The sequence below is a fragment of the Pelodiscus sinensis genome, chromosome 19, assembly GCF_052426305.1.
Source record: "Pelodiscus sinensis isolate ZL-2025 chromosome 19, ASM5242630v1, whole genome shotgun sequence".
Taxonomy (NCBI): Eukaryota; Metazoa; Chordata; order Testudines; family Trionychidae; genus Pelodiscus; species Pelodiscus sinensis.
The window spans coordinates 29,609,272-29,628,237 of record NC_143070.1 but is presented as its reverse complement, the minus strand read 5'-3'; the positions used below and the strand labels follow the sequence as shown (position 1 = coordinate 29,628,237).

General features: G+C 50.4%; 1 protein-coding gene and 2 non-coding genes across 3 annotated transcripts; all 3 read right to left on the bottom strand.

Annotated features, from left to right (window-relative positions):
• Window positions 1-1,589: 1,589 nt before the first annotated feature.
• Window positions 1,590-1,671, bottom strand: TRNAS-UGA (transfer RNA serine (anticodon UGA)). Its single transcript has one exon. It is a non-coding gene; the product is annotated as a tRNA-Ser (tRNA).
• Window positions 1,672-2,525: 854 nt separating this feature from the next.
• TRNAR-UCG (transfer RNA arginine (anticodon UCG)) lies at window positions 2,526-2,598 on the bottom strand. Its single transcript has one exon. It is a non-coding gene; the product is annotated as a tRNA-Arg (tRNA).
• A 7,756-nt stretch (window positions 2,599-10,354) lies between these two features.
• LOC149522825 (uncharacterized) lies at window positions 10,355-13,625 on the bottom strand. The gene is given in 3 exon segments (XM_089770511.1): window positions 10,355-11,640; window positions 11,642-13,093; window positions 13,609-13,625. Coding segments are annotated over 3 exon segments (1,554 nt in total). The 3' UTR covers window positions 10,355-11,555.
• Window positions 13,626-18,966: the final 5,341 nt, after the last annotated feature.

Genomic DNA, 18,966 nt, shown 5'->3' with positions numbered 1-18,966 from the left:
GGAGCGTTACCGAAGTCGGAATAATGGAATTGCTGTGTAGATGCTCCATTGTTATTGCAGTATAATGGCCGTTATGCCCAAGGAACGCTGCTGTGTAGATGCAGCCTCAGAGAAATCCTAAGCAAGCGCTTCTACAATGGCAGGGGAGACCCACATCTCCATTCAGAGACCATAGTACCACACTGAGGGAAAAACAGTAGCTTGAGTCTGGCGCCTTAGACCACTTGGCCATCCTGACACACACACTGGCTTTTTTAACTTTAGTTTTCTTATATGTGTGAGTTGCTCGGTGAGGCCAAGGGGGCCCCTCTCTTTCCCCATCTAACAGCTTCTCTGCAGCACAGCTGGGTTTATCCACTCTCACCCTCACTCACCGGTGTAAGGTGTTTTGCAGGGAGCTGACAAGGAGGCTATGGCTACACTTGCGGCTTCTTGCATGAGTAATATGCAAATGAGGCTAAACGTGGAATATCGCTAATGAGCCACCATATTTGTGGAAGAAGGTCTTGCACCAGAAGAAGCTGTCTACACTGCCCCTTCTAGTGCAAGGAAAACACTCCTGCGGAATGTCGTTACGCCGATTATTTTCAGGACGTCACAAGGGCCTTTTGCAGCCCCTCAGCTTATTGGCTAAAGGAGGTTGGGAGGCAATGACCTCACAGAGAGTCCATGACAATGTCCAGGTGGGACAGGCTGCAGGGCTGGGGCCATCTCAGAAATGCCCCCCTGACTTTGCTGCAGGGAGTCTCCTTCTTGAGATTTGCCCTTGAGGCCAGATAGAGAATGAGGGTCACAAGCACGAGTGTGAGGAGGAGCCTCGTTGGAGCCTTCTCCTTTCCCACGACTAACTGACCTAGAAGACAGACGTCCCTGTGGAGAAGGGAAGAGTCACCAAGAAGTTTGGCCTTTGTACACTAGGGGAATTAACTCAAGTGGTAGAGCGCTTACTTAGTATGCGAGAGACAGAGGGATCAAGACCCACATTCTGCAGCGTTGCGTGGTCCCTGTTTTTTTCACAATCAGAGCCATCCAGAGGGCAAAGAGCCTCCAGTCACCTCTCTCTCTTCCTACTCATTCACCTCAAAAGCCAGCCACGGCTTAGTTCCAAATCTGTAAACCTCATCGCACAAGGGATAACGCCTCTTCCGAAATAACTAGTTGAAATAGTGGTAGTGTGGATGCTCCACTGCTGCTATTTCAAAATAGCTCCTGCCCAGGGCCATTCAGAGTAATTACTCCCCAGCGCCTCCTGGGGATCTAAGTCAAAGTAGAGTGTCATTTTAACCATAGGGGCTTCTTGCGTAAGAAATTCATGTTGCCTGTCTACACTGCGCTCTTGTGGGGAGAGGAATAACCCTTCCAGACGAAGCCCTGTTTTCTGACGCTCTACTGTCAATTTACTTGTGCAAGAATGTGTGTGCAGTGTAGACACACTGCAAGTTTTTGCGCAAAAAGCCTGCAGTGTAGACATAGCCCCCAAGATGGATTGTGGCAGAAATCTCTACCTCAGTTAGATACTGACACTAACAGCCACACTGCTGGTAACTCAGCTGTTGCCCTAGGAAGGGGTGCGGCCAAAACACAGGGCTTGCTGTGAGCAGGATTTGAAACTACACAGGGTAACCCTATTGGATTTCAAGTCCAACACCTTAACCACTCGGCCATCACAGCTTTGGGCAATACTGAGACAGGGAAACTGGTAAATAATTGTTACATAGGACCTAATGTCAGCTGCCATAGAATTCACACAGCAAACCATTTCAACAACTGTGCAGAGGAGTCCCGGTTGTTCTGCTCTTAGGCTGCCTTGGAGGTGAGTTCTGCTTCAAGGTCTTCTCTCCTCCTTCTTGGTCTTCCTTTCCCTTTTCCTTCCTCTTCTCTTCTCCCCTTTTCTTCTTCTTGCTGGTCTCCTTCTGGGACCCAGGTTTATATAGAGAAACTCAATACTGCTTAGTTCTTCCTTAACCAATTATTTTAGTAAAATTTCACTAACCAATCTGAACATACTGTAACAGAATGACTTAACCAATCAGACCTCACCGCCTTAGTTGATTTACACCACACAAAGTCAATCACACAGCAGTCAGAAACAGACCCAAACCAGACTATCACACAGACAAACAATAGGAAAGTGAGGACAAGAATCATAGAATACCAATTGCACAAACACAGCTATTGGTAAGCAGTCTTATGCCAGACAAAACGCTGGTAATTAAGTTTTCTCTACCCACCTTGAGATCTCCTTCTTGCCTGGTGACAGTGGGTGCCACTAGGATAAGAGCCCTTCTCACAGCCTAGTGTGACACTATTTCAATGTCATTTAGATGGAATGTGAGCATGTGACTCCAGGCTTTACAGCTAATTGCTGCTGCTCTTCAGTCTGGCTGCAGAAGAAGGCTTTAGTTTAGAGCTACTGAATAGCTACAGGCCTTACCATAGGGTTACAGAAAAAACACATTGTTACATAGGACCTTTCCAGGCCAAAGACAGCAGGATCCACAAGCACCAATAAAGGAAGGTAAATGCAACTGTGAAGGGACTTGAACCCTCAATCTTCTGATCCGAAGTCAGACGCCTTATCCATTAGGCCACACAGTCTTGCTTTACATAGAACTGGACTTCCTGAAATGTGTGGGTAGGTAAAAGTCTCCCTGGTCCATCAGGTTTTATTATTTTCCTTGTTTGAAGGTTTAGAAATCACGTCTGAGCTGGTGAATTATTCTTATTTTGTGTAACTAAGGATTGCAGCCCAGGGATTTTTCCTGAGTCTATGTTAGTTCACGGCTATCTACCACCTAGGCTATCTCCATACTGCATCTTTCTTCCCCAAAAGCTCATGCAAATGAAGTACAGATTATCTTATTGCCATGCTCATTTGCATAATTAATTGGGACCCGTTTTTGCCCCCCCTCCCCCACCAGCAGCAGAAGAAAGCCAAAGGGAACAAAGAGCAGAAGTGCCGGAAGCTGGTGGGGGAGCCCTCTCCCTCTGAGTTTGATTTGGCGAGTCTCAGATGGACTTGCTAAATCAAACTCCAAAAGATGGATTGTGGCCATTCCTCCCCAGCTGGACGTGGTTCTTGTTCTTCTGCACAGCACAGACCATGGAGCACAGGCAGCACTTTTCCAATGCAGCTAATTCTGCTCCACCTGCAAGTTGTCTCTGGGATGTGGCCCAGGAGCTTTCTGCCCCAGTGGAGAGATCAAGTAGGAGAGGGAGAGGCCACAGGAGGCTCTTAGTCCCCTGGCCAGCTCTGCCTGTGAAAGGGGAAGTGAGGATTCCACTATCACTGGGGAATATGGATCCCCCTGCCTTGCACATGGTGAGTGAGAGCTCTGCCACTTGAGCTAATTCCCCCACCTGCGAGCTGTTTGCCTGCCCCACCCACCTTGTTCAAGAGCCCACAATGTGCCTTCAGCTGCCTGAGGCTCCTTTCTGAAAGGGCCATTCGTGTGGCTGTTTCCCGTGGCCGGGTGGCTCTGCTGGCCGTCGATGGGGGGAAGAGAACAGGCAGCGAGACCTGACTGGCAGGAGGGTCTGGCTGGCAGGGAGAGTTTAGCTGCTGCTGTAGCTGAGGCAGCTCCATGTGCAGAGTCCTGAGTCCCTGGCTGGGGAGGGTCATTAAGTAGCTGCCGGGATGCCACGCAGCTTAGAGGGAACCTGGGCTCTGGCTTGGGAGTGAGGGGTCCTGTGGGGCTGGGGGAGACTGTTATGCTTAAACAAAGCACATGAGATCTTTTATAGGGGCAAAGGCAGTATGCCACACTGATTGAGAACACAACAGTAGCATCTGCTATTCAGTCACCCAACCACCGACACACACACACAGTCCGGCCAGTCGATCTTATAGTCACCAGTCCAGAGTCGGAATCAATCTACTGGACAGCCAGACTGATCGCAGAGGGGAGCCGGGCTCTGTCGGTCACAATCCGATACTCCTGGAGTTGTTGGCAAGACGAACCTAAAGTTCCATGACAAGCACCCTGCTTTTATAACCCTTTTCTCTGTTGAAGTCCATGGATTTTGCTGTGTCAGTCTGTGTCCAGTGTCTTATCTTTTGCCCTAAATGAACTACTAGTTAAGAAGCTGGCAAAGGATCCCTTCCCATGGTATTATAGCGCCAGGGAAGGGTACACACCGGGGCAGAAGGCAAAGCAGCTGGGGCTGTGTGAGAGACTGGAGTGGGCCTGAGGGTGCAGAGAAGGAATTGAATGGAGAAAGAGGGGGGGCTCTTTCCACCTGGGTTTGACACATACCTTTTGCATGGCAGACAAATAGGATAACACCACAGAGCAGAAACAAAAGGCAGAGGAAATTTTTCAATGAAAGCTTCAAACCCCTCACTTGCAGGAACCGTTTACATCCATCGACATTTACAAAATGCTTCCCCACAAACATCTTTCCAGCCTGTGTGTCTCTGGGAAAGATTTCTGCCAAGCCCAGTCCCAGCCCACTGGTCAGAACCCCCTCAGAAACAGGACACCCTCACTCCCAGCCATGTCCCCGCCCAGGTGAGGAAGGTGAAATGAGCCAGAGGCTGCTGCCCGCTGGGTCAACAGAAGAGTGGGTTGACTGTTCTCAGGGACACCACAGCAACATCCCTGCTTCCCCTTCGGAGGGAGTTTCCTCAGGGCCAGACAGAGCCATTCCAGCACCCTGCGTTGGGGAAGGGCACAAGCATGGCCCAGCTCTTGCCCGGAATGTGGGAGAGGGCGCATGGAGCTGGCGGTGGCAGGAGGCATGTGCCTTGCCTGGCCACCGCTGCTGGTGCTCAGCCTGGTGCCACAGAGAGCAGACCGAGCCTGACCGTGCAAGGGCCTCGTAGCCGTGGGGGGAAGGGTGCTGCTGGCCAGTGCTGCGGGGGTTAACGCAGCCCCTGTCTTGGGCGGCCACTGTAGGGTGACTGGTGGGAGCTGCTGCAGCTTGCAGTACGGGCGCGTGGCACCTGAAGGCAGTTATCAGCTGTAAGGGTTGCACAGCACCCCTTATATCAGGCGCCCCAGGCAGCTGCCCAGCTAGCCCATGCCTTAATCCGGCCCTGGATTTCCTGCATAGAACGGCACAAGCCCCACCCTCCAGAAGAGGGGTTCCCAGTTGGGGATCTCCGGTAGCAGCCATGGGATGGTGGGAGCCAGTTACTGCAGAGCAAAGGACACCAGGGCTATGTCTACACTCGTGGCTTCTTGCACAAGTACAGCCGTTTTTGGGCAAGAATCAGCAGAGCGTCCACACTGCCTGCCTGCTCTTGCTCAAGGAAATTTACAGTACCGCGTGGTAAGAGAGGGCTTCTTGCGCAAGAGCGACGCTCTTTTTTAACAGGTGTAAGCCCTCTTTCGCAGGAGCCCCTACTCAAGAGGGCAGTGTGGACGCTCGGCAGGGATTTCTTGTGCAAGAAAGCCCTATGACTAAAATGACCACCAGAGCTTTCTTGCGCAAGAGAGCACCTACACTGCCATGGGCGCTCTTGCACAAAAGCACAGCTCACAGATGGCAGTGTGGATGTTTTCTTGCACAAGAACCCTTGCACAAGATGTTCTTGTGCAAGAAGCCATGAGTGTAGACATAGCTCAGGAGTGGGAGAAACTAACCATCTGCTTTATTTGCAAAGGAGAAACAAAGACAAACTCTTGTCCCCATCTCCACCCCCCTCAGCCTGGCACTTTGCACCCCAGCCAGGGCCGGATTAACGCATGGGCTAGCAGGGGTGCCAACCTATGAAAGCACCTGATTGAAGGGGTAAGGGATGCCGCATCAGGTGCCCCCATAGGTTGCCACCCTGGGGCAGAGATGTGCATGCAGCACGCACCCGCTGCCCAGGGTGCAAGAACCCTGCAACCAGCCCAACTCTCCCAGGCACCCCCAGAGAGCAGCACTCACATATGGGGGGCAGGAAAGTGGAGAGACTCCCTGAGACACCAACTCAAAAGGAATCTTTCTGGGTATGTCTGCACTGAGATAGCAGCCCAGTGGCCAGGCTGTAGCTAGCCCAGCTCAGCTGTACCTGGCCTGGAGAATTTTGGTTGGGAGATTAGAAACCTACAGACAGGGGCATCTCTGGGAGGTGGGGGGGATGTCACCATGTCAGGGCAACTGTCACGCCCCCCCATCTTCCTTTGCTCCAGCCCCACCACTGAGATATACTGACCATACTTGGCAGGTGCCTTGACCAGCTTTGCCATGGATCTTTTCTCCCAGCTGCTCCACATGTTGCGATTGCCCATCCCATGGGAGGGGAGAAGAGTCACCCTCCATGGCTGTAGCAGCTTTGCACTTGCAGGATCTCTGGGCGCTGACCCCCGCCCACTCCAGGGCATCACAAGGGCATGTGTTCCTGGCTTTTCTGTCCCAGAAATTGCAGCAAGAGCCCTGCCTTGCCAGTCACAGCAGCCTCTGTACCCGTTCCAGGCTTGTGGTTTTCTTCTTCCCAATGCTCCTCCCCAATCAGCCTTTTCCTGAACTGGCAGTTCGCTGGGTGAACAGGGGAGGCCTCTTCTGTGTCCCAGGAAGACATAAGAAAATGTGAACAAAGGCCACAGAAAGGGACCAATGGGAGTTGAACCCAGGATCTCCTGTGTACAAGACAGGTGCTTTAGCCAGCTAAGCCATGGTGCCCTCCTTGGAAAGTTTGGTGAAACTGTTCTATTCTATGGTCCCAGACAACACCTTTGACTCCCAAAGAGCAGCCATTCCCCATTTCCCTCCAGCCCTGGCAGTGTCTGGCGCCCTGGGCACAGAAAGCTACAGCTCAGTGGGCAGAGGCTCTAACATGCACATCTTCCCCAGCCGCTGGGACTATAGAGTTTACCTTGAGATTTAGTGTTGCTGGAGGGAGGGAAAAGTGAAGCAAACATTGATCGTCTGGATTAGAAACCCCCGTGTCTCAGGGTTTGGGTTGAAGTCTCCAGGACTGAAAACCACCCCTGAGATCTTATCTGCCCAGAGCAAGGGCAGCAACTGTGAGTGGGGTTCGGAGAAAGTTTGGGCACATGAGTGGGACACTTACATGGCTGGACTAACATTGCTGGCAAAGGATACTGCTCAATCCTCTTGAGCGGGTACTTACTTGTGGGTTGGTTCTGAACCCTGCTTGTGCCCAGGCCTGACATAACCTGCCCCACAGAATTCACACAGCAAACGGGGCTCTCAGAACACAGGGGAAGTTTGGGGGCTTGTTTCCGGGCTGTGGGGTGAAGCATCAAACCAGGCCCCTCCTGTGGGGCCTGTGAGTGTTGCAGAATCTGGGCCCCCTGCGCCTGGACAACAGCAAACATGTCTTGGGGCCCCACAGAGACCCACCTGGACTGCCTGGGCCTGGGCCATGAAGCAGGAAGTGGCTGAGGCTGCAGCCAGCCTGGGAGCTCCCTGGCCCCTGCGATTGCCGGCATTAGAGTTGCCAGATGGTTCCACAGAAATACTGGACTCACTTGAAACTACCTCGCAATCTACATTCCAGCTTATTTAGAAAATACCCGACATTTCTATTTCCTCATTTACACTTTCTCAGTTTGTTTCCCGAACAGAAAGCTCAAATACTGGACAGTCCGGTTCAGAACTGGACACCTGGCAACCCTAGCCAGCATGGAAGCAAAGCGTAAGGCACTGAGAAGAGGCCTCCTGTCGCCTCCCTCGGCCTGAGGCAACAGGGCTTCTTCCTCCCCTCTGAGGAGGGAGCAACAGAGGCCGGGCTGAAGGTTTTGTGCTGGGGCTGGAGGCTTAAGCCTGAGCTGTCGGCCTCAGTGGGACTTGCTTCTTCTCCCCACTCCTGCCTTGCTGCCTCCTTTGGCCAGTAGCGCACAGGGGGCAGCCGGGAGAGCCGGCCGCCATGGGCAGAGGAGGCCAAGGCACAAGCCTCTCGGGGGCGACAGGTCTGGGGCCTCTAGCTTTCCCAGGCTCATGCCAAGGGGCTTTCTGTGGTGCTGGGAGGGGAGGGATGCCAGGCCCAGGCCAGTACGACAAGGAGCAGTACCTGCCACGGCAGAAATGGTTGCTTCAGAACGTGAGACATGGCATGTCTGCCTGATTTTACTCAGGGGACCTTCCCTTGCTGCTACGGACTCTTCTCCTGTTACTTGAGAGACTGAAATGGGGCCATTCTTGTGGTAAAAGAGACCAGGGTGCCTAGGCCTCCCCACACAGACCAGAGCGCCCCACTGGGGACAGGACAGAGCCTTGAATCAAGCATTTGAGAACACGCTGATCCTCTATCCTGTGACAGAGTATTGCGGGAAAGACACTGCACACAGAGTGGCTAGCTCAGTCGGTAGAGTATGTGACTCTTAATTTCAGAATCATAGGTTCAAGCCCCATGCTAGACAATGCCCTCCCTTCAATTACGTGTTCTGTATAAAAGGCAATTCAGTCTTAGCTTTCTCCAGCTCTCAGATAGGAAAAATCTCTGATTTCTCTAGTAGAACCCAGGAGGGAGGATACTAACTGACACTTCCAGCCTCAGAGGAGAGCAGAAGCAAATTCTCCCAACCAAGAAAGAAGGGAGAAAAACCGCTCAGTATCTGATTACTCCCCTTCAGCACTCTGTAGCTTCCTGTCCTTCAGCATCAGCTCTGTAATGGGACAATAAGAGCATATCTACACCGTAGTGTTGTTTGGAAATAAAGTGCCTGTCTACACAGCAAGCTGTTATTTCCAATTAAGTACAAGTTGGCAGACTTCCTACTCTGACTCCAGTAACCCCCATTTCATGAAGAGTAAGGGAAGTCAAAGGGAGAGTTCTCTGCCTTCCACTACCTGCTGTCCATAGCACCAAAAGCCAAGTTAAGCTATTTTGACTTCAGCTACACAAACAAGTAGTTGAAGTTGTATATCTTAGTTTGACTTTTGCCCTGCTGTGTAAACATGCCCTAAATGAGCTACTAGTTAAGAAGCTGGCAAAGGATCCCTTCCCATGGTATTATAGTGCCAGGGAAGGGTACACACCAGGTCAGAAAGCAAAGTAGCTGGGTCTGAGAGAGACTGGAGCAGGCAGAGAAGGAATTGAATGGAGAAAGAGGGGGGGCTCTTTCCACCTGGGTTTGACACAGACCTTTTGCATGCCAGACAAATGGGATAAGACCACAGAGCAGAAACAACAGGACAGAGGAAATTTTTAAATGAAAGCTTCAACCCTCCCCCCCCACTTGCAGGAACAGTTTACATCCATCAACATTTACAAAATGCTTCCCCACAAACATCTCTCCAGCCTGTGTCTCTGGGAAAGATTTCTGCCAAGCCCGGTCCCAGCCCACTGGTCAGAGCCCGCTGAGAAACAGGACACCCTCACTCCCAGCCGTGTCCCCACCCAGGTGAGGAAGGGGAAATGAGCCACAGGCAGCTGCCCCCTTGGTCAACAGACAAGTGGGTTGACTGTTCTCAGGGACACCACAGCAGCATCCCTGCTTCCCCTTGGAGGGGGTTTCCTCAGGGCCAGACCGAGCCATTCCGGCGCGCTGGGCTGGGGAAGGGCACATGCGTGGCCCAGCCCCTGCCCGAAATGTGGGGGAGGGTGCAAGGAGCTGGCAGAGGCAGGAGGCATGTGCCTTGCCCAGCCACCGCCACTGGTGCTCAGCCTGGTGCCGCTGGGAGCCTAATCCGAACTATCTAGTCCGTGCCGCGTGTAGCCGCGCGGCACGGGGTTAGCACTAGCCGGCTTTTAAAAATGGCGGCGCTGGCTTTCTGCTAATGAAGCCCGGGAAATTCAAATAGCAAGTTCGGTATGCATACATTACCCCCCTAGTTCGAACTAGGGGGGTAGTGTAGACATACCCCTACAGACAGGGGCATCGCTGGGAGGTGGGGGGGATGTCACCATGTCAGGGCAACTGTCATGCCCCACCATCTTCCTTTGCTCCAGCCCCACCGCTGAGAGATACTGACCACTGTCATTGCTTAAACTGTACACAGAGCTTGTGGCAAAGGCTAGCATATGGTTAAAATACAATGAACATTCTGGTAAGTTATCAGAGGGGTAGCCGTGTTAGTCTGAATCTGCAAAAGCGGTGAGGAGTCCTGTGGCACCTTATAGACTAACTGAATGGTTGGAGCATAAGCTTTCGTGCGCAAAAACCCACTTCGTAAGATGCATCTGACCAAGTGGGTCTTTGCCCACGAAAGCTTATGCTCCAACCATTCAGTTAGTCTATAAGGTACCACAGGACTCCTCGCCACTTTTATTCTGGTAAGTTCTCATTTGTATTGTGTTGTCTGCACATCTAACTAACCAGAGATCAAAGTGCATGACCCGATGGCTTTCACAGAGAAAGAAAACCCACAACACAGGGTAGGTTATTCAACATGTTCACATTTATAAGAGTGAAACATAAGGAAATCTTTTAAGCCTCAGAATCTAGGAAATAAATAAACTTACTCATTTTCTTCTGCAGTGGCTAAACCTGCTTTATTTCTTGCCTCATTACATGTCTGTGTTAGTTAAAAAGTTCTATATGTCATTGTATTAAAACAAAAACACAAGTTCACCTGAACAAATGATCTGGAGTAGTCCAGAAAAGCCCAGCAGGAACTATACCCAGAGACAGAACCAGAGCTCTGAGATGGGACCAGTCACGCTCTGCTGGGAGGTTCATTGGGATTTCCCTGTCCACACCAGGTCTTTCTCCTGCAGCCCTCAGAAGCCGGACTTAGGACCACAGAAACCACACTGCGATTCCTGAGTACGGGGAGCCCAGGCCACTGGTCAGTGACCCTTGGGGTGCATCTACACAGCAGCCTTATTTCGGAATTACAGTGCATGTCTACACAGCAAGCCGTTATTTGGAAATAACATCCACCTGGAGGACTTGATCTTTTGGCTGGGCTGCATCTGAAGGAAGGAGCCAAAGACCCCAGGGTGGGGGAGAGCCCTGGTTTGGAGGGGCAGCTGGGAAAGAGGTTTTAGGGGGAGTTTGTAAAAGTTTGTACTGAAGTTTCAGTGGAGCACTAACAAAACATTTTTTGTTACCTTTGAGTTTGTAATCTGCTTTGCTCTGCCTGTTCTCACTTATCACCACTTAACTCCTACAGCTTGTACTTAATAAAACCACTTTTACTTACTATCAAGCCCAGTGTAAACAATTACTACCTATGGGAGCAATCGGTGTACACATTCTGCTTTCATTGCTAAATGGGGCTTACCCCATTCTTTGGGGTTTGATCCCATTTGGGGAGTGCTATCCCAGGAAGCTGGGCCCTAAACTGCTCTCTTCTCAGACCTGAAGAGGTTCAGCATCTGTACCAATGCTCAGAGGCAGGGGTGGGGGTGGGGACAGGAATCTCAGCTCAGGGCCTTGGCCAGGGGAGACTAAGGAGCTGCCCCAGGAGGACCGGGTGGTGAGAAGCCCCAGAGAGTAGAAAGGTGAGTGGCAGTGGCCAGGTCAGTAGCCCAGGAGGCCCTCCCCAAGTGGTCCTCTGGGACCACAGCCACCTGGCCAGGCAGCTTAAAGGGAACTCAGGTTATATGTTTCTCCCCTCTGTGGCTCCTCCAAAGGCTAAGAAGATTTGAGCTCTGACTGAAGCTTTCCCCACAGACAGAATAACTGAATGGTTTTCTCCCCTCTGTGGACTGTCTAATCTTTAACAAAGTCTGACCTGTGTTTGAAGCCTTTTCTGCAATCAGAGCTTTTATAAGGCGACTCTCGTGTATGTATTCTGATAGCTAGTAACGCAGGAGCACTGACTGAAGCTTTTCCCACAGTCAGAGCAATTGAAAAGTTTCTTTCCTGTGTGGGTTCTCTTATGGTATAAAAGGCTTGAGCTGCGACTGAAGCTTTTCCCGCAGTCAGAGCAACTGTAAGGTTTCTCTCCTGTGTGGATCCTGCTATGGATAACAAGGTCTGCGTTTCTTTTGAAGCTTTTCCCGCAGTCAGAGCAATTGAAAGGTCTCTCTCCTGTGTGGGTCCTTCTATGGGCAACAAGAATTGAGCTACTACTGAAGTTTTTCCCGCAGTCAGAGCAAGTGAAGGGTTTCTCTCCTGTGTGGGTCCTCCTATGGTTAAGAAGGTGTGAGCTTCTTCTGAAGCTTTTCCCACACTCAGAGCAGCTGAAGGGTTTCTCTCCTGTGTGGGTAATCCTATGTCTAACAAGGTCTGAGCTGAAACTGAAGCTTTGTCCACAGTCAGAGCAATGGAAAGGTTTCTCTCCTGTGTGGCTCTTCCTATGGGTAACAAGGTTTGACTTCTGACTGAAGCTTTTCCCGCAGTCAGAGCAATTGAAAGGTTTCTCTCCTGTGTGGATCCTGCAATGGTTAATAAGTTCTCCATTACTACTGAAGCTTTTCCCACAGTCAGAGCAGTAGAAGGGTTTTTCCCCTGTGTGGGTCCTGCTATGTCTAACAAGGGTTGAAATCTGACTGAAGCTTTTCTCGCAGTCAGAGCAATTGAAAGGTTTCTCCCCTGTGTGGCTCCTCCTATGGGCAACAAGGTATGAGCTACTACTGAAGTTTTTCCCACAGTCAGAGCAAGTGAAGGGTTTCTCTCCTGTGTGGCTCTTCCTATGGGTAACAAGGTTTGACTTCTGACTGAAGTTTTTCCCACACGCAGAGCAATTGAAAGGCTTCTCTCCTGTGTGAGCCATCCTATGGATAACCAAGTGTGAGTTTGTACTGAAGTTTTTCCCACAGTCAGAGCAGTTATGGGGTGTGTCTCTTGTATGTATTTTCTGATGGTTTGTAAAGTGTGAGTGCTCACTGAAGCTTTTCCCAGAGTCAGAGCACTTGAAGGGCTTCTCTCCCGTATGGACCCTTTGATGTTCAGTAAGAGTTTCACAGTCACTACACGTGCAGGGTGACTGTTGATGGGGGATTTCCTGTTGGACGGTTTCTGTATTTCTTTTCTCCCGTGTGCTCCTGGAGGTACCCTGTCCCTCTCCTAGATGATTTCCCTGCTGCTTTTCTGGGCTATGCTGACTCTCACAGCTCTCTCCTTGCTCACGTATCTGGAAAACATATCCTTCAGATCGTCTCAATAATAGTCCACATGGAGACACTTGCTCCAGTTCTTCCTGCTGAAGACTCTTTTCATGGTTCTCAGTCAGTGTCCCGCCACCTGTTGGAATAGAGGAATGATCCAGACAGGAGTTATTCTCCACGATGAACTGCAAGGAAACTCTAAAAGAGGAATAGAAAAGGGGACACACGCTCAAATAATGGTCAAATTATCATGAGCTGAGTTCGTTGTCCTCCTTCACAACCTGTCCACAGAGAAGAGAACCCAGCCTTTCCTCGCTCACCACACTCTTACTGGAGTTGAAGACAAGCTGAACAGTCAGTCAGACTTCATGAAAACACACAAGTTACGTCTGCTATAAGGAGACAGAAATTGGTTTCTGAGTCAGTTTAACTGATTGCTCACCTGTCTGGGTGTTGCTGATGATCTCCCCTTCCTCACAGCTCGGAGGATCTGGGATCCGCAGCTCCTCTTGCTCCACCCAGGAGATCACATCAGTTTCAGAGACTGGAAATGCTGTTTGAAGAACAAAAAACCAAGTGCTGATCTTGTTCATTAAGGTCTTTGCCATTCCTGCTTTCAGAGCCAGGATCCGAGTCACCGACCCAGAGAGGCTCCGTTCCCCACCTTGCAGAGACTGGGGTCTGGCTGGTACAAGATCCCAGGACACACTCACCTGCAGTAAAGATGCATCACTCACCCATCTTGGGAATGGCCCAGCTCATTCCCCAGGGCAGCTAAGCGCTCTGCTGCACTCTCTAGGGTACAACTCAGACCCCCTCACAGCCCGGTCTATCTGCCCGGAATCCCACAGTTGGACAGGAACACACTGCTCAGAAGGGGAGCTCTAGTGAGGGCATGAAGGTGTGACACCAAGGTCCCCAGGTAGGGCTCAGACAGCAGCTGCCACATGGCAGGTCACTAGAACTTGGAGATGAAGGACCCAGCAGTTCTCTAGCTCCCCAAGCTCTGCCCACAAAACCCCTGGCTGGTGGGCTGGGCTTGCCCTGATCTTTGGCTCAGATGTTCTACTTGGGCCAGGAGGAGGCAGAGGAAGTTGCCTGAGCATCTAAGTGAATCCTTGGCTGGTTGCTTCACGCCCTGCCTATGTGTCACACTCCTGATCCCAACGGCCTGTGTATGGGTGGGCCCTGCCAGCTGCCCACAACAGTTGCCATTCCCATGGCTGCCCAGGGTGGCGCTGGGCTTCTGTTGGGGCAAGCCAGGGCGGAGCTGGGCCGTGCTGCTTCCCTGGTGCTTGTGACTGTTGCTCAGCTCCCCCTCTGCAACCTCCATTCTACTCTGCCAGCAGCAGCCTTTGTGTGGTTTCCCAGTCTGGCTCTTGTGGCCAGCCTGGCCTTTGATTTGGTGCCCCTCCAGGGTTGCACTGAATCTATCACCTTTACACCTTGTGAGTGTGTTTCCCTCGGCTTTGGCCCACCCCTTCTTGGAACTTCATTTTCTGTTCAGAAGATCCACCTGGGACATGGCCATGGAGATCACTGTGCTACTGCTGTTAAATAAGATAATCATAGTCATCACATCAGAACATTCCCATTGACGTGGCACCCAGCACACTTCGCAAAAGGTTTATTGCAGCTGTGTATGTCCATTCTTTTTTAACTAGAACAGGCTGGGCTTTGGCAGAATGGTGGAACACTGGGGACCAACTAACCAGGAAAGAACATTCCTGAGCAGGAAGAGGCCAATCAACACACATCTCCACAGTAGCTGGAAAAACAGTCCTAAGAGATGGCTCAGAAAGACACTGACCCTTGTGCACAAGAGCGGGATGAGGGGATAATGGATACGGATGTTTTGTTCAAAATAAACAGGCAGGAGGCTAAGGGGGTAGAACACATGGAACATGCATGTTGTTTGTGTCAATGTATGAGAAGTCACAAGAGGGGCATGTTGATGCTGGCTGAGGGGCAGCATTCTCACTGCTGACTTATTGGTACCGTTATTGGGTTGGGACAAGTCTCACTATACCTGTGCCTAAGGAGCTGGGACACTAGCATCCTGCTCCTTTTCACAATAAACTTGGCCGAGTGCCTTAGCCTCCAAATGGAGCCTGAATCTTTCTTAGCAGCAACCCTGAGCTGTGCTGCATGGATAAGCCGCAGGCTCTGACAGTGCTGCTGGCATCAGAGCTCCAGAAAGAGCCACACTGAACAGCCATAACAACGCTCTGTGGCATTAGCAGAAATTCTAATGGCACTGCAGTCACTGTGGGAAGAAAAATTATCAATCACAGCAGCACTGGGGAACTCTGGTGTAAATCAGGACCTAACTGTGCTATTGGGGTGCACATATGAAGCTAAGCATTATCACTCTTTAATGTAGGTATCTTTCCCAGCTCTGAGAAACAGCTCTCTCTTTAATAGCTATTAAAGAGAGAGGTGACTGCACACAGAGGCTGCGTCTAGATTGGAATGATTTTCCGCAAATACTTTCCAACAGAAAAGTTTTTCCGTTAAAAGCATTTCTGGAAAAGAGCGTCTAGATTGACACGGATGCTTTTGCGCAAAAGCATGTGTCAATATAGACGCGGTTTGGCACAAGACAGCTCTGGTGGCCATTTTCGCCATCGGGGCTTTTTTGCGCAAAACAGTTTTTACCTATCTACACTGGCCCTCTTGCGCAAAAGCATTTGTGCAAGAGGGCTTTTTCCCGAGCGAGAGCATCAGTGTATCTGCGCAAGAAAGCTGACAATCATACATTAGATAGTCAGTGTTCTTGCACAAATTCAAACGGCCAGTGTAGACAGCTGGCAAGTTTTTGCCAGCCTAGACACAGAGAGAGAGTTTGAGGGACTTGATTAAGGTCACACAGGAAGACTGTGACGGCCAGAGAACTGAACACAGGTTTCCTGAGCATGAAGCCAGACATACACACAGGAAGAAAAAGTCCCTACTCGAAAATATTTCACTCTAAAAACACAACACAGATGATGTGATTTATCTCCACTGCACACAGAGGCAAGTGAGCCCCAGAGAGAATAAAGCTGAACTCTTGAAAGGAAACCCAACCTGTGCCTGAAATGCAAGAAGAGCTCTGCTCACGTTTCTCTACTACAGAGCTACTTCGGACAAAATACTCACAGAGCGTGAACTGCCTCATCCACCCTCCCTCAGCCCCAGCATCCAGCCCCTGTCACTGACAAGAACAGCATGTCACAGAGATTAGCTACAGGCAGAAAGGACTTAGGGAACTGCACCCACCTTATACTGGCTCAGTCCACTGCCACAAGGGGAACCTGCAGGCACAAAGATCAGACAAACCAAGAGCCAGACCCAGATCTCTAGTACCTGCTGTTCCTGCCTGAGCCCTTCTACTCACACCTCCAGTCAAGGCACAAGATGGGCAAGATAGGGGGGGAAGCGCACTGAGACCTTAGCTGTGGGAAGAGCAGCTCCACTCTTACGTCCCTCAACCTGCTTTCCCTGGGAGGCAGTATGGAGGGGACAGTCTTTCACAGAAGAGCCAGGATTATTGGGGCAGATACTCATGATATTGGGGGCAAAGACAATGAATGATATTGAACCAAACCCAACCCAGCTACTCCAGAGCCCACCCAGCTTCCGATACCCGAGGGGACAGGAATCCTTACTCAGCCAGTTCACAGCCTCATAATTCTCCTGCATCACATCCCTGTAGAGGGATCTCTGGCCTGGGTCCAGCAAAGCCTATTCCTCCTCAGAGAAATACACAGCCACCTCTTGGAAGCTAACCAGCTCCGCCATGGCCATCTCCTGTGCCTGGCTCTGAAGGCCAGGGGCTGAGCTAGAGACAGACATGGGTGTTCTGCAGCCTGGCAGGGGGAGAAGGTGAATTGGAGACATTTCAGAAGGGGCTTTAATCCTTTCCACACCCCCATTCTCCCCACACTCTGTCCCTAGTGACGTGACACACGTGTTAAACTTTTGTCCACAGTGGTAGAATCTTAGTCTAGATATTCCATTAACAGCGCACGGGATTTAGATCCCAAAACCATATTCATTTCTCTCTGCACCTGGCTTGAGTTACAAGATTACTGCATCTGCAACAATGGGATATAGTTCTCAGCACCCAGTGTTTCTGATAACAAGCCACATATTCATCTGCCTGAACATGGACATAAGCCAAATGTAGGCTGTTGTATTTGAAAGCCTTAGTCTTCATTCACAGATTTGCAGCATAAACATTGCTCTCATCTCAGAGACGTTATAATCCCTTTCCAAAATAGAGAATCAGTGAAGGTAAGCATCTGAATGGTGGTGTTATTATTAAATACGTGTGCTTATTATTAAACACTTGTGCTGAGTGTTTGCAGGATGAGATCTTAAGATTCAGAAGATATCCTCAGTTATGCAGTCTGACCCCCTCTGTGGCACAAGCCATTACACTTAGTCCAGTTACCCAGGCACAAAGCTCTGTTTTCCCACAGAGTATTTTCTAGAAAGCCCCCAGTGATTTGAAGACATCAAGAGATGGGAGAATCCACCAGCTCTTTGTTCATTTGTTTCAGCAGCTAAACCGCTTCCCTATCAAACATTTGTGCCTCTTTTCTTGTCTAAAATAGTCTGGCTTCAGCTTTCAATTATTGGCTCTCACTGAGCCGTATCCACTCGACAGGGTGGGTAATTCATTTTCATGGGGTGGCCAAATGGAAAGTGGCTGAGAGCTGCACTCTTCCGTGACATAAATGCAGGAAATGGAGGAACCGAGACGGGCATTGGGAGTAGGAGGATGCTTGGGGTAACGGTTTGGGATACAGGACAGATAGAAGGGTCTAGGAGGGAGTTTGGGTGAAGGAGCCTTTCAGCCTATTTATTGTTTGAAACCAACCTTATATTGCAACTGACTGAGCAGTGAAATCTGAGCCTGAAGGTGCCGTCCGTTTTGTGCTTTAACTTCACCCCTTTAGCATCACAAACCTATAGACCAGTGTTTCTCCAAATGTCCACAGGACCCCATGCAGCACCCCTGGGGCTCCTCACTGATCACTGGGTGATTTAGGGCTGTGTGCACCGTGGTCACTGGGTTTGGTTGGTAACTCCAATGACAATCCCATGAAGATGTTTTCACAGGAATTCTCACATCACTTAAAGAATTTCCACCAGCAAACTCACCTTGTCTGAAAGCTCCAAGGGATTTTCCTCTTGCTCTCTCCAGTGCAGAGGGCAGAGTGTCTAGTGGGGGAAGGGATAAGAGAGGTGAGATTCCAGGCTCTCCTATTCATAACAATGTCCCACTCTGAACTCTGCATTTCAATTCTATCAGAGACACACTCAGGTATTTAGTATGAAAGAGTCTGAAACTTTCATTTCCTCTCTCACTCGGGCACCTTCCAGCAATGGAGCCAACATCCCTGCAGCCTCACACCTGTCCCAGGAGAGACAAGCTGAAAATGAGATTTACTCTTCCCTCCTCAGCCCCTTCCACTTGGTTTCCCATTCACTTACTGCCTCTTGTCATAAACTGGAGCTGTGGTGGCGGAACACGTGGCCATCACAGTAACTTAGCCATTTTGATCTCTGAATGGGAGGTTCAGTGTTTGCAAACCCCTGGTTCTATCTGCAAGCAGTTGGGTCTGTTCGCTCAGTGTCTCTAAGGAGAGCAGACTGACAGGGCCATCATTCTCCACGTGGGAATTGAGGCAGGGGAAGTTTGGCTTCAGAGGCCAGATTCAATAGTCTCAGATATTTGAACTACTTTCCCCTCATCCATCCCTTCCAGGTACCTTTGAACTCCCTCAGAGTCTCCGACAGAGCAATCGTTTTCTGGGAGAAACCTCTGACTTGTTCTTCCAGTTCAGGGGAAATCTCTTCCGGCAGCTGAAATTGCCCCGTCTCACACCTGGACAGAAATAATTCAATGTGATTGTATGTCATTTGCAGCTGATAAGTTCTGGCTAGTAAGTCTCAGCTCTAACAGGCCTGGAGTTAGAATTCCTCCAATTCTCGCAGCCTGAGAACAGGGACAACACATCCCATGGCCATGCAACCTTCCCCTCAAAGGTCCCATTTCTGTTCTTTACTTCTGTCCTGTG